The 12,500-nt window shown below is 38.9% G+C and overlaps 1 protein-coding gene across 4 annotated transcripts in view; it reads right to left on the reverse strand.

Annotated features, from left to right (window-relative positions):
• psda (pleckstrin and Sec7 domain containing a) overlaps positions 1–7,130 on the reverse strand; it is a 31,201-nt gene extending 24,071 nt beyond the window's left edge. The window contains exons 1-4 of one of the 4 annotated variants that reach the window (XM_016247829.1): positions 6,906–7,130; positions 2,360–4,747; positions 2,177–2,294; positions 43–574 (exon numbers count right to left, since the gene is read on the reverse strand). In XM_016247829.1, the coding sequence (XP_016103315.1) occupies positions 43–574; positions 2,177–2,294; positions 2,360–4,585 (2,876 nt within the window). In that variant the 5' untranslated portion in view covers positions 4,586–4,747; positions 6,906–7,130. The other 3 variants (XM_016247826.1, XM_016247827.1, XM_016247828.1) reach the window with 3 other exon arrangements.
• Positions 7,131–12,500: the final 5,370 nt, after the last annotated feature.

Below are 12,500 nucleotides of genomic sequence, written 5' to 3' on the forward strand. Positions count from 1 at the left end.
CGATATGTAGTGGAGCTATAGTGTATTCTATTCCACACTCACCCTCTTAGCAGTCGACTAAACACTTCATCTCCCTCAGGTGTGGCATTTTGCCTCTTTTTGTCACCTTGCATCCTCACACTGGCCCAGCTCACCACCTCTTCATCTTGCAGCTCCTCCTCACCATCTGTATGTGGGCACAACACTCCCTCCGGGGGGCTGCTGCTGTTAGTGCCTGAGGTGCCTAGCACACTGCGGTTACTGCCAAAAGCAGAGTCCACCTCCTCCTGTTCTGCCAGCATCACCTCATCAAGGTCTGTTTCCCTGTAACAGCGCTGGGGCACCGCATCTATGTCCGTCTCTGAATATTTGACACTACGTCTGGTGATGCCGGTCTTATTGGAGCACTCCATTGTGGGATGATGGTTTATCAACTCCACTTCAACTTGCTGTACATTGTGGCATGCAGATTTCGAAGAGCCAGTTGATTTACAGTGTCTTGAGTGGGTTGTTATTGGCCTTACGAGGGTAGACAAGGGTAGAATGGGTGTTGGAGACTCACTGGAACAACCACTGGAGGGTGTGGTGGAGGAGCCTGGAATGTGTGTTAATAAAGGAAAACCAAAGGATTGAGAGTGTCATTCCTTCTATTTGAAATAAGGTAGTATATACTGTATATAAAACTGTCTCTCTAAACAGACAAAATGTTTAACCTTTATAATACAGTTTCAGTAAATAGTAAATTATTTTGGCCACATTTACTTCTATTTGCAGAAGGTTTTATCTGACTTGGCTTACAAATAAGGACGTTATTAAATTAACAGTTGTATGACATTAGGCCCTGTAGCTCAACAGGTAGAGTATGGCACTATCAATTAGGCTTGCTGCAATAGACAGTGTTTTCGGTTATACCGGTGTTAAGCTGCAACACCGGTTACGTCATTTGCCTACTGCGGCACCGCCCCCCACCATCGGTTTTATTTTTTTTATAGTAACAAAAATAATTTAGCCTAGTTCAGTTACAGGACAGACACTTTTAAAAACTAAACGCTCAATGCAACGTGGCGAACAGTGTGCGAACGACAGTGCACCATGGAGCAAGAGTCAGATTTTATTTATCACGTGAGAAGAGTGAGTCGAGCTGACTGACAAGAGTGAGGTGAGAAAGACAAGACGATGGCAGAAGATTGTTTAGAAAGGAAATGCAAAGGCACCTGTTTGGCAATATTTTTGATTTTGAAAAGCCTATTGATTGGAAGTTTTTTTAAACATTCGTTTCTTATTTATTTGGTTCCACAGTGTTTGCTGATTTTTTATTAGGCATATATGGTGTATTTTTATTCGTTTTGTTAATAAAAGTTCTGAGTTTGACGTTGTTGTAGCTTGAGCCGAATTGCCGCTAATTTGAAAGTGAAAGTAAAACGCGCACGGCACTTTTTCAAGCTATTTGAGAGCGGAGAAAAGAGGGAAACTCAAACGAACTAACACCAACCCCCAACCCACCCGAACGGTGATACCGGTATTGTCACACGTCGATTAGCCAGTGGGAAAATTTCCTCACCGTCACAACCCTACTATCAATGCCAAGGTCATGAGTTTGAGTCCCAAGAAATGCATACACTGATAAAAAGTACAGCCTGAAATTGTTTTGGATAAAAGTATTTGCAAACTGTATAAATGTCAAGGTAAGGGAAAGGAATAACCACATAAAACAAGCAATTCTCAAGAATAATTCAAGTGACTCATTCTCTTCTAACCTCTCTCTCTTTGACATCAGTGAATTGAAAACACCTACACACAGTAAAGAATGTAAACTCAATGAACCTAAAAATAATCTATCTGAAGGCCACAGGAAATACAGATAAATTCATAATTTTTCAAGAAATTTATACGCAACATAAAACCACAGCTAAAATCAAGCAAAGCTGTAACATAAATCCATTAAAAGGTAATTTCAGTAAAGAGAACGTATAACACCTTGAGAAGCGATGAGAAAAAAACAAAGAGCCAAGTTAAACAGAGAAGGCAAATCCTAATGTCATGCTTTGGGGATGAGGCTTGTTACATAATTGGATTAAGCATTCATTATGAGGCAAACAGCTTGTTTACAATGAAAGGCAAATGAAAGAAATAAGGATGACATTTCAGAAAACTGCCTTCTGGAAGTCTGAGTTGGACATTTCTAAGAAATTCTCACCCTTTGTTTCATGCTGATCTTGTTGATCGGAGTGGGACCCAAACAGGAACTCCCATTTGGCACGAGCAATCTTCTGAGAGCGCAAGGAAGGCCTCAGTAGAAATGGTCCACTTTCAGACTACAAACAAAATCAAGAAGTGAATCGATGCATGAGATGAATCTAAAGATGTGTACCAAGATTACCTGTATGCCTGTGTTTCCAGAGTCAGGACTCTTCTGGCTGGTTTTGCTAGATATCTCAGAGGATATGCAGCCTTTCTCATGTAGCGTGCTCTCTATAAGGCTGCCTGTGACCCCACTGGAACTCTGTGATGTTGTACCACTCCACTCCTTGTTAGTCCTAGTGTCAGCTTTCATCTCATTTTTCTGCATTGAGACCCTACAATGGTTTTCTTGAGAGACTGGTGTTGTTGGACTATTCCTCTTATGACTGTCCATCTCCCTCAAGTTTCCCTTTTCTCTGGCTAAGCATTCCTCTTTCCCATACTTTTTCTGAGCGGTCCAGCTTGATGTCTCTAGGTTAGGCCTTGTGAAATGTCTCTTGCTGCTATTTGGACTGTCTTTGAGACCTCTGAGTGTCTCATACTGCCTACGCTCATAGCTATGTGTATGATTGTCTCTTGTGTACTGGGAAGACAGGTGCCGATGTAAAGTCGGGCTGTCCTTCCCTACCAACGGTGTTCTCTCTATCCGTGGGTCTCGTATTGGAGAGGACGGTATTACATCTGATCGGTTCAACCTTGCTGGAGCTGCTGGAGATATACTTCCAATGTGGGGCAAAAGAGGGGTTGTTTGAACAGAGTGGTGACCAGTTTTGACAGACTCTTGTTTACAGTTGCACTCCTGACCAGGAAGGTTGCAATTAGAGTGCGTTTGTGCTCCAGGGCCCTGGAAGCTAGCATAGAGCTGAGGCTCTCTTGAATGTCCCAGCTGGGGACTGTCAGGCTTTACTGTGTCTTTCGATGATGGGGTTGGGGTTGGAGACCTCCTGGCTTCCATAAGTATGGAAAGTTTGGTGGCTTCTTCTGCTAGTTTACAAGCTATCTCGGGACTTGTGGCTGGGGATACGCTCCTCCTTCCACTCAGTTGGTTAGCTCTTTCTTCTATCTTATTTTTTGAGTTGGCCAGGTTGAAATTAACTCTGTGGGCTTGCCATGGACTATCACTTATGGAATGACTGTTTTGTTGATTGCTTGATGGTTGAAGTACAATCATAGCTGGCAGTTCATGTTGAATAGCTGTAGGCTTACAGGATGGTAAATTTGTGCGAAACCTATACCCTTGCACTCTTTGTTTTGAGACCTCCTGAGTGTTGGCGGTTGAGTGTGACATTGTAAAGTAAGCTTGCTTGGCATGGTTAGACAGTTGGTCTGTAGCGTGGCTCCTAGGAATTCTATAAAACAAACTATTCCGCTCATGGTCCATTATTGTTGCTTTAGTGGGCAGGGTCCTAGAACTGTATGGTATCACTGGTGATCCAGACCAAGATCGACAGCGACGCTGATCTCCTCTTCTGACGTCATGACCTCTATCAGGACAGTTGCCTGCCAGTTTTTGCCTTATTTGTGGGGAACCGAATTCTTCCCATGCTTGATGGGTGGCTTCTCTGGCAATGGAGTCTAGAGTTGCCCTCCTAAAGCTGGGAGTACCTGTATGTGAGTTCCCCAAACCATGACTAAGTTGTTTTGAACTACACTTGTTCATGGATTCCAACCTGTTGAGCCACACTGGATCACTGAGCCTTTTTCTGAGGTGGAGAGGGGTAGCACTCTCCTCCATGGTTCTGTTGAAAGGATTCTGAGGCTTGCTTTGGCACAAAGAGCTATACTGACCCTCTACTGATTTAATTTGAGCTTTTTCAATGTAACTGAAAGTGGCAACAGATCGGCTCCCTTCATTTCTTCCCTTCATTTTAGTTGGGCTGCAAGCTTTACGCATTCCACTGGGAGTAGGAGGGGCAGTATACCGTCCTGAGAAGTGAGGTTTCTTCCCAAAGAAGGGGTCACGTTCAGAATGAGCACACACCAAGTGACATGAATTTCCAGTGGGATCTGTTTGAAAGGCAGACAGTAACTGGTTTATCTCATCATAAGGTAGACTTTTCTGGTGTTGGGTCACCGGTTGGTCTGAGTCATGTCCTGGATGTAGCTGAAAACTTACGGAGTGTCTAGATGTTGATTTACTAGAGGCCAAGGTCTGGGTGCTGCTTCCATCTTTATGCAGGACTCCACGTGGGGATGTCTGGCCATGTGGTGCATTAGGGCCACTATACTGCGATGACTGAAGGATGTCTGGTGCTGTCAACATGAGGGAGTCTGTTTTCGCCACATCTCCCAGGTCTTTTCCTTCTTCATCAGTGACAGATCTCACCTCTACATACAGGTGGAGGATTTTACCTGACTGAGACATGACTGACCAAAATTAGCCTGAAAAATCAACCTGTCCTATAGCACAACACCTGTTCTCTGCAATTGATTAATCATACTGGTCATCTTGCTTGCTCAGAAAGTTTATTGCTGTTCACGTCTGAGATAGAGTTTGGATGGACTCCAATATCATCCTCAAAATCACCTATAAGAGACAAACAAGAAGAAGTATTTTAACTTTAACATTACATTAACATCTTTTAGAATAGGTTCAGTATGACAATTTGTACACTGACCAGCATAACTCACTCTAACATTAACACTAGCAAGCAATATGTTCTAGGTCTACAGTATTTTGAACTCTCATTTAAACTGATATTTATGAAAAAGTTAGAAATCGCACAATAACTCTAAAGCAAAAAATTGTGAACTAACCGCCTTGGCTCCTCTTGGTTATACTGTACTCCTCCAAAATAAATAGTATGTTTACTGATGGCAAGAGGATCTATATGTGTGTGACATTCTAATTAAACATAACATATCCTTGTGACCATAGAACACATAGAACTCCATATAAATCTTTCTCCTGTAATGCATTCAGAAAGGCTTTACCATCTGCATTAGACTGCAATCACCTTTACAAAACCTCAAAGTCAGTTCACATTAAATGAAATAAACCTACTGCATATCTCAATAGCTCAGAAGAGAGACGAGGCTGATCATTACAAAATGCCTTCGAGGCTTCACTCTCTTTGATGCTCATAAGCCAGTCTAAGCTCTCACATGCTAGTCTCACACAGCTGCTTGTGTTCTGTCAGCTCTTGTGAGAGTGGGCAAGTGTGGCTGCGATTGGATGTGTGCCAGGTGTTGCACTCAATTGACTTAGTCGTACGCACCCAGCATCATGACCACCACTGCAGTTATGGGGGAGGAGGCGGGGAAGGATAGAGCATAGATTTCTCTCAGAGACCACACACGTGCTTATACATATGTATGGGAGCTCTCTAAGTCTCTCTTCTCTTTTTCTCTTACATACACACACACTACAAACACTTCCTTTGTATTTGAAAAACACTATTCATCACATTCACAAACCAGACACTAATAATGTCAGAGTCAAACAACACAGACAGGTAGGGAGACTAACACTTTAAATAACTCTCAGTTCATAATTGCAGTCAGTCTGAATGACAGAAGCAGAGCTTTTGTACGTGAATAGCAGATTTTCACATTCAAAGCCCTTACTTCCTGCAGTCTTCCTGCAGTGCTTTAGCTGAAATGTATTGACTATACTGTATGCCTAGTAACGTTGACTATACTGTATGCCTTATCTGTTTTACATGTTCCAAGGTAACCTGTAACAACTTGAAATCGATCCCCCTTTAATTAACCTGTTTTTGGATCAAATTCCTTAACAAAAAGAACATGCCACATTCATGACAAAATATTGTCAGATGTTTGTTAAAAATTTGTTAGAATTAACTACAAATATATGTAGACATAGAAAGACTATTATTTTGTTTCTAGTGCTACTTTAATATATTTTTAAAATAATAAAAAATTAAAATAAAACTTTTTGGTAACAGTTTACATTAAGGAACACATATTCACTATTGACTAAAAGTTCTCCCTCAACGAACTCCTAATTTGCTGCTTATTGATAGTTGTAGTAATTATGTTTAGGTATTGGGCAGGGTTAAGGAATCTGGAATATGGTCATGCAGAATAAGCCATTAATATGTGCTAAATAAGTACTAATAAATAGCCAATATGCTAATAAGCAGCTAGTTAATAGCGAATAGAGTTCCCTAATCTGAAGTGTTAGTTGTTTTTGTTGTTGTTTTTTAACCCACAAATTCGGTGATTTTCATGATGAGTACTAATTAGTTCTGCTTTGCAACTACTGCATAAATCTTTTAAATTAAACCTACAATTTTATTTTAATTATGGAAAAAATGTTAGCTTTCAATTCTTTAATACTCCCAAAGAGTGTGAAGAGGTATATGGTGTAATTTTAAGTTTTGTTTGTTTGTTTTGTTTTTTAAATATTATAAATCCTACTTACTGTCATTCATTGCAAAGCATGTTTAACATGTTTATTAATTATTTTTTACTTTCTCAGCCATTTAAATAATTGGTGTACCATTTTATTTCTGAAATGTCAGAAAACGTCAACATTAGGTAAGAAAATTGTTCAAACACATTGTTACTATATCTTCTTTCTGTTAAGCAGGCCATTTAGACCTACTTTTCCTCTGCTGTAGCTAATAGGATTCCTCCAACCCCTCCTCCTGTCCTCACTCCTGTAACTGTTACATGAACAGACACATAGAAACCAATTACAGTCAAGCCCCTCCCTTTACCTGTTAACTCCCCTCTCAACCGCTCCTTCCCATCCACTACACTGCAGCAGTGGGAACGCAGTAAATTCCCTCCTTCGGAGTCTTCAGAAAAAGAGGCTATTCATGTGTATGAAGTCTCTGTGCCTCCCTCTCTTCTCCACACAAAATAAAAACAGCTCTGGCCTGCCTTACTGGCTCACGCATACTGGATTTATGCCACCCACACGACTTAGTGCGTCTTCTCTAACACTGCTCCCCCCCTCCCCGCCCCCCACTGAAAACCTGTCTTAGCTCAACAGGACTTCCTGCATTCACCCTGTCACTCATGCTCTTAAGACCCACCTCATTCTAAAAATAAGCCTATCAGGTGCGCCAGCTCTCGGTCTGTTCTGTGAAGTACTGCATTTTGCAGTAATAGATGGTAAAAGGTTTAGCTCAGGGGGGGGGGGGTAAATAGACCCTAGTAAATAGACTTATACATATATATACAGTAAATATTTCATTGCTAACAGCACTGTGCTTGCTGCCTCAAGAGGATTGTGGTAAATCAGCAAAACTTCAAGAGTCAAAGCCATGGTCTAATGGTTAGTGCATGGGACATAGTGAGCCATAGTGCTGTCATTCATAATCTCTACCTACAATTTCCTCTCCCCCCTTTACTTTATACAGTATTTGAGTAGTTGACATGATGTGACAGCACTATCCTGCATTGTGACATGCAATATGTTTTCTCATTTTAAACATTTTTAATGTTAATACATTTTTTATATTGTGTAATCATTTTATGACCTTTTTTTGACCTCATAATTGAGACTATATAAACTATTTGTACGTCAAGTCAAGTCACCTTTATTTATATAGCGCTTTTAACAATACAGATTGTGTCAAAGCAACTGTACAGCATTAATTAGGAAAATAGTGTGTCAATAATGCAAAGTGACAATAGTAAACACCCATTTTTCAGTCATCAAAAAAAACTGTAGGTAATTTGTATTTGTATGTTGAAAAATACTGTAGGTAATTAAAAAATAAATATCTTTAAAACACATTACACTGTAAAAAATATTTTTAGAAGTTGTAAATAAAATAAAGATTACTGGAGTACATTTTACAAGAAAATACTATTCCGGTTTTTCTACTCGAAAATTTAATGTTTAATTCAGTGTGTTACTTGCCATTTCTTTGTAATTATATGTGAAACGTACTAGCAATTTCAGAGTGAAAATTGTTTCGATTTTTTTCTTCTCGGTGTACATAATGTGAAAGTAGTTTAAGAGCAATAGTTTAGGCATTAACTTTAAGACATAAGAGTGCTGTACAAATATTGTACAACTCGGCTGACCTCCCACAAACACAGAGACACCAGGCACTGGGTAGTGCTGTACTGCATTACCTACTGTGTTATCTGAGAGCTTTGGAAAGAATACTTTACTCAAATTGACTGCTCTTAGACATTAGCTTCTAAGGTGACTGATGACCACAATGGACGTCTAGGGTATACAACAGATCTATGATCAAAAATTAAAGCACATGAGTTCAAATATACATTAATAATACACTATTTTTCTGCAACCACTAAAAGCAAAAGTCTCCACAAGAAGTTACAATTGCAAAGTCAAAACAAACAAGCACAAGAAGCCTAGAATCAATCCAATAGACAATACCATTTGAAGACAGCCTGCAGTAAAATTTAAAAAAAACAAAACATGTACACCACTCTCAAGAGGCTTGCTATACCTACTTTTTAGCATATTAGGGAAAAAACTGAGGGACAAGCAACCTGACATACCTGATGGGTTCAAGAAGAGGTGCAAATGCAGGAGATATTTGAGACTTCATGGTTTCATTGTGCATGTGTGGTGCTGAAGTGGACAGCTCCGCTGTAACTAGAAAAACTTCTACAGCAGACAAAGCAGTCAGTACACTTGTGCCTGTGTCTTTAGGGAGTGCCCGTATCACATTAACAGAGCACTGGCAGGAGGCCCGTCTGAGCTTAAGGTGGACTACAACTTTGTCAAGAAGTGTTTTCTATCTTCTAAAACTGGATAAACTCAGGTTTTCTGGACAAAATACAAAACTAATCTATAGCCTAATTATATATCTGTACATGTCTATAACATTTTTAATTGAGTAGGTGCCTAGGTAAGGATAGTTCACCCAAAAATGAAAATTTGCATTTAAAACCTGTATCACTTTCTTTCTTCTACACATAATAAATGCTGCAAAAGAACAGTTTTTATTAATAGAATGAGAGTCAATATGAGAGCTGATTTTCAAAGTATGGAGAAAACAACAAACGATGACAATTTTCATTGTAAGGTGAACTGTCCTTTTAAAGTAAAAAGGGCAAACTAGTTTATTACAATTAATTGTGTTAATTTGTAAAAAAAAAAAAAAAAATTCTATTTGCACCACAAGTTTAAAACATCCAGAGAATAATGGGTTAATTGTTACAGTTAATATCCATTGATGCAAAAAGTATTCAATCCTATATTTCTTGTGATAACTACACCAAACGCAATTATATAAAACAGACAGATATACACTATAGAATAAGCTATCTATTACTTATGTAACTGGGAAACATGTATTCAAGCATTTTGAGAAGTGTTTTGAGAAATATTTTTGTTTCTTAGATTTACAATGGCAAGAGGCTGACTGTTTTGGCCATTTATGTCAAAACAGGGATTAAAGATGGGATAAACTGGGCCAGAAAATTCAACACAGAATGAGTGGAGCAAAGCCAGCGTATCACCATCATAGAAAGACACATTCCCTTTCTGGATATCTACCCAAACTCCAAGTTTTTGGATGGTTTTCCTTACTGCCAGTGGCTTTTCATTTGAGTCCTGACAAATTAGATATTTTCCATTACCATGATAGATGTAGCAGAATGCATTGTTAAAGTCACCGTTGCAATGCTCTGAATCCTGATCTCCAGTAGCTGACCCATATGACAGACCAGTCAACCAATAGGGTTTCTTCCAGACGGCCACCTCCCAGTAGTGGAAGCCACTGGAGAATCTCTCCTTGGCCCGGACGCTGTACTGAGTGCTGATGTTTGTTTTCTGTTTCCTCTCTGGGGTTGGTTTCTTACTCCAGTATACCTCCAGCCTGTCTGCTGACACCTCCAACTCAGGGTGTGCTGTTCCTGGGTCTAAACTTATTGCTCTGAGACCTGCAGGTGGAAAAAAATGGATATCTTTCACTATAAGGTAGGATTAATGTCTGTAAAATGTAAGCCTATGTAAGTCTAAGTATGTATTTTGTCATTGAGCATTGAAACATCATACTTACTAGACCACAGCCGCTGAGTGTTCTTAAGGACAACTTCATCTAAGTTATCAACCAGCTGTTCGACTGTCTTCATCTTGTCTGGGGTGCTGTACTTTTGCTCTATCACAGACTTGAGTGGCAATTCCACCTGAGAACTAGATTGATGTTGAGGGATTCTTTGAAATATTCATGGCATAGTAGAGAAAAAAAACACTTTTAAAAATTACATTTGCCAAATCAATCCCAATAAAATAAAGTGTTATTTTATGGACATGTTTACGAAATGTTTTGTTTCTCATAAAGTGCAATTTCAAGAGAATGCAGAAAGAACTCACCCTAGTCCATGTTTTTTGAAATGCTGTAAAAATACATTTAATTTTCTCTTAGTCATCAAATAGAGATGAAAAAAGAAATAAGGAAGTGCAATTTCAAGAGAATGCAGAAAGAACTCACCCTAGTCCATGTTTTTTGAAATGCTGTAAAATACATTTCATTTTCTCTTAGTCATCAAATACAGATGAAAAAAGAAATAAGGAAAATGTACACTCAAAAATAAACTTAAAATATGCACCTGGAGAAATACAATGTCATTCTCTTCCTCAAGCAGAGTTTGGCTTGATCTTAAGGCAACATTAATATCTCTAACATGACCCTCCAGTGATTCACTCCTCCATCTCAGCCACTTGTTGGTGTAAAAGTCTTCTGTTTCCAGAATGGCTAACATCAGTTTCTGATCCTCCTCAATGTGGGCTTTTATCTGGCTGTACTTCTCAACTATTCTGACTCTGTTTGCTTCTGCATTATTCTGCAAATTACCACAAGATGTCAAAAATGTTCAAAGTCCGGTAAACTTATAAGAAAAGATCATTTGAAAATCTCTTGCTACACTTTATTTATCAAAAAATCTTTTCAAATCAAAAATATCCGAGAAGTGATGTACACAATACTTTTCTTGTTTTAACTGGTTATTATATGACTCATAAAAATACACACCGATACCTCTGAAAATAATGGCTCCAAATCTTGCAAAGCAGACTCAGATAAATGTTTTCTCTGTTGAAGAAGTGATTTGTTGGTCTCCAACACCTTCTAAAAAACAAGGGATATGTTTCCATAAGTTCTCAATACACTGTCACTTTTCACAAAATTATATAGACATAATAATGGCCCATTAAATGTTATTTATCTATAATAAAAATATTAATTAAATTTTTTCCAGATCTATTAATTTAATACAAAAAATACATGAAAATCCAGTGAGAATATCTGAAGACACCTCTTCTATGATAAGCATGTCATTTCTGTACTAAAATTATATTAATATTATGTAAATATGTAAATATACATATTTATATATATGTAGTTTTCACTTTTAACAACTTTTTACTTGATCGTTACACCATTTTAAATTTTTAGAGTCAGAAAACACTGACTCTAAGAACTTGACACCTGTGTTTTAAACTACTTTTTTTTCCCTATCAATAATATTTTTAACTCATTAAATTAATTGAAATTGAATTACCTTGAATTCTGTGCATGCATCTTGCAGCGTAACAGCTTGATGGTTTTTGTGTGACCCAACTCCAATGCACAGACAACACACAGCAATCTGGTCCTCCTGACAGAAGAGCTTCAGCTCCTCCCCATGCTCCTTACACTTAAAGGAAATCAAGTCTTCAGTTACTTCGATGAGAGAGTGTCCTCTTAAAGCCTCTCTCTGCTGGTGCAGGAGGGTGTGAGCAGAACACAGAGAGGCATCGCAGGTGAGGCAGCTCTTCACAGCCACCTCAGTGTTTCCAATGCACTGATCACACATGATAACAGAAGGTGACATTTGAGATGATTCTTCCAGCGAAGGTGCTCTTGCAAAGACATCCTGAACTTTTCTTTGAAGACCTGAGTTGATCACTAGCTCAAGATCAGGAGGAAGGAGGATCTGACATTCCGGACAGAACAGTGGCCCTTCTCTGGATGTTTTTGGGTCATCCATGTTCCAGACCACTTGGATGCAGGTTTGACAGAAGTTGTGCCCACATGGAAGGCGTACAGGGTCTGAAAAGGTCTCTACACAAACAGGACATTTTAGTTCTTCTTCTCGAGCGTCCATGTCAGCAGACCTTCTACAGTCTGTGTGCGGTTGCTCTGCATGAATATTTCAAAGATGAGGTTCAGATTTCAATGCCATTATGTTATAAGTGTATTCAATTACAATCAACTGTGCATGTCTTCTAATACAATATGTAAAATACTTCAAAACAACTATAACATTCAGTGATATTCAAATCCTTCGTTTATTCAAGTCTAACCTCAAATACTGAAGAAAACCAAACCAAAAGGCAC

This window comes from Sinocyclocheilus grahami, unplaced genomic scaffold, assembly GCF_001515645.1.
Source record: "Sinocyclocheilus grahami isolate Dianchi unplaced genomic scaffold, SAMN03320097.WGS_v1.1 scaffold855.1, whole genome shotgun sequence".
In the NCBI taxonomy this organism is placed as follows: Eukaryota; Metazoa; Chordata; class Actinopteri; order Cypriniformes; family Cyprinidae; genus Sinocyclocheilus; species Sinocyclocheilus grahami.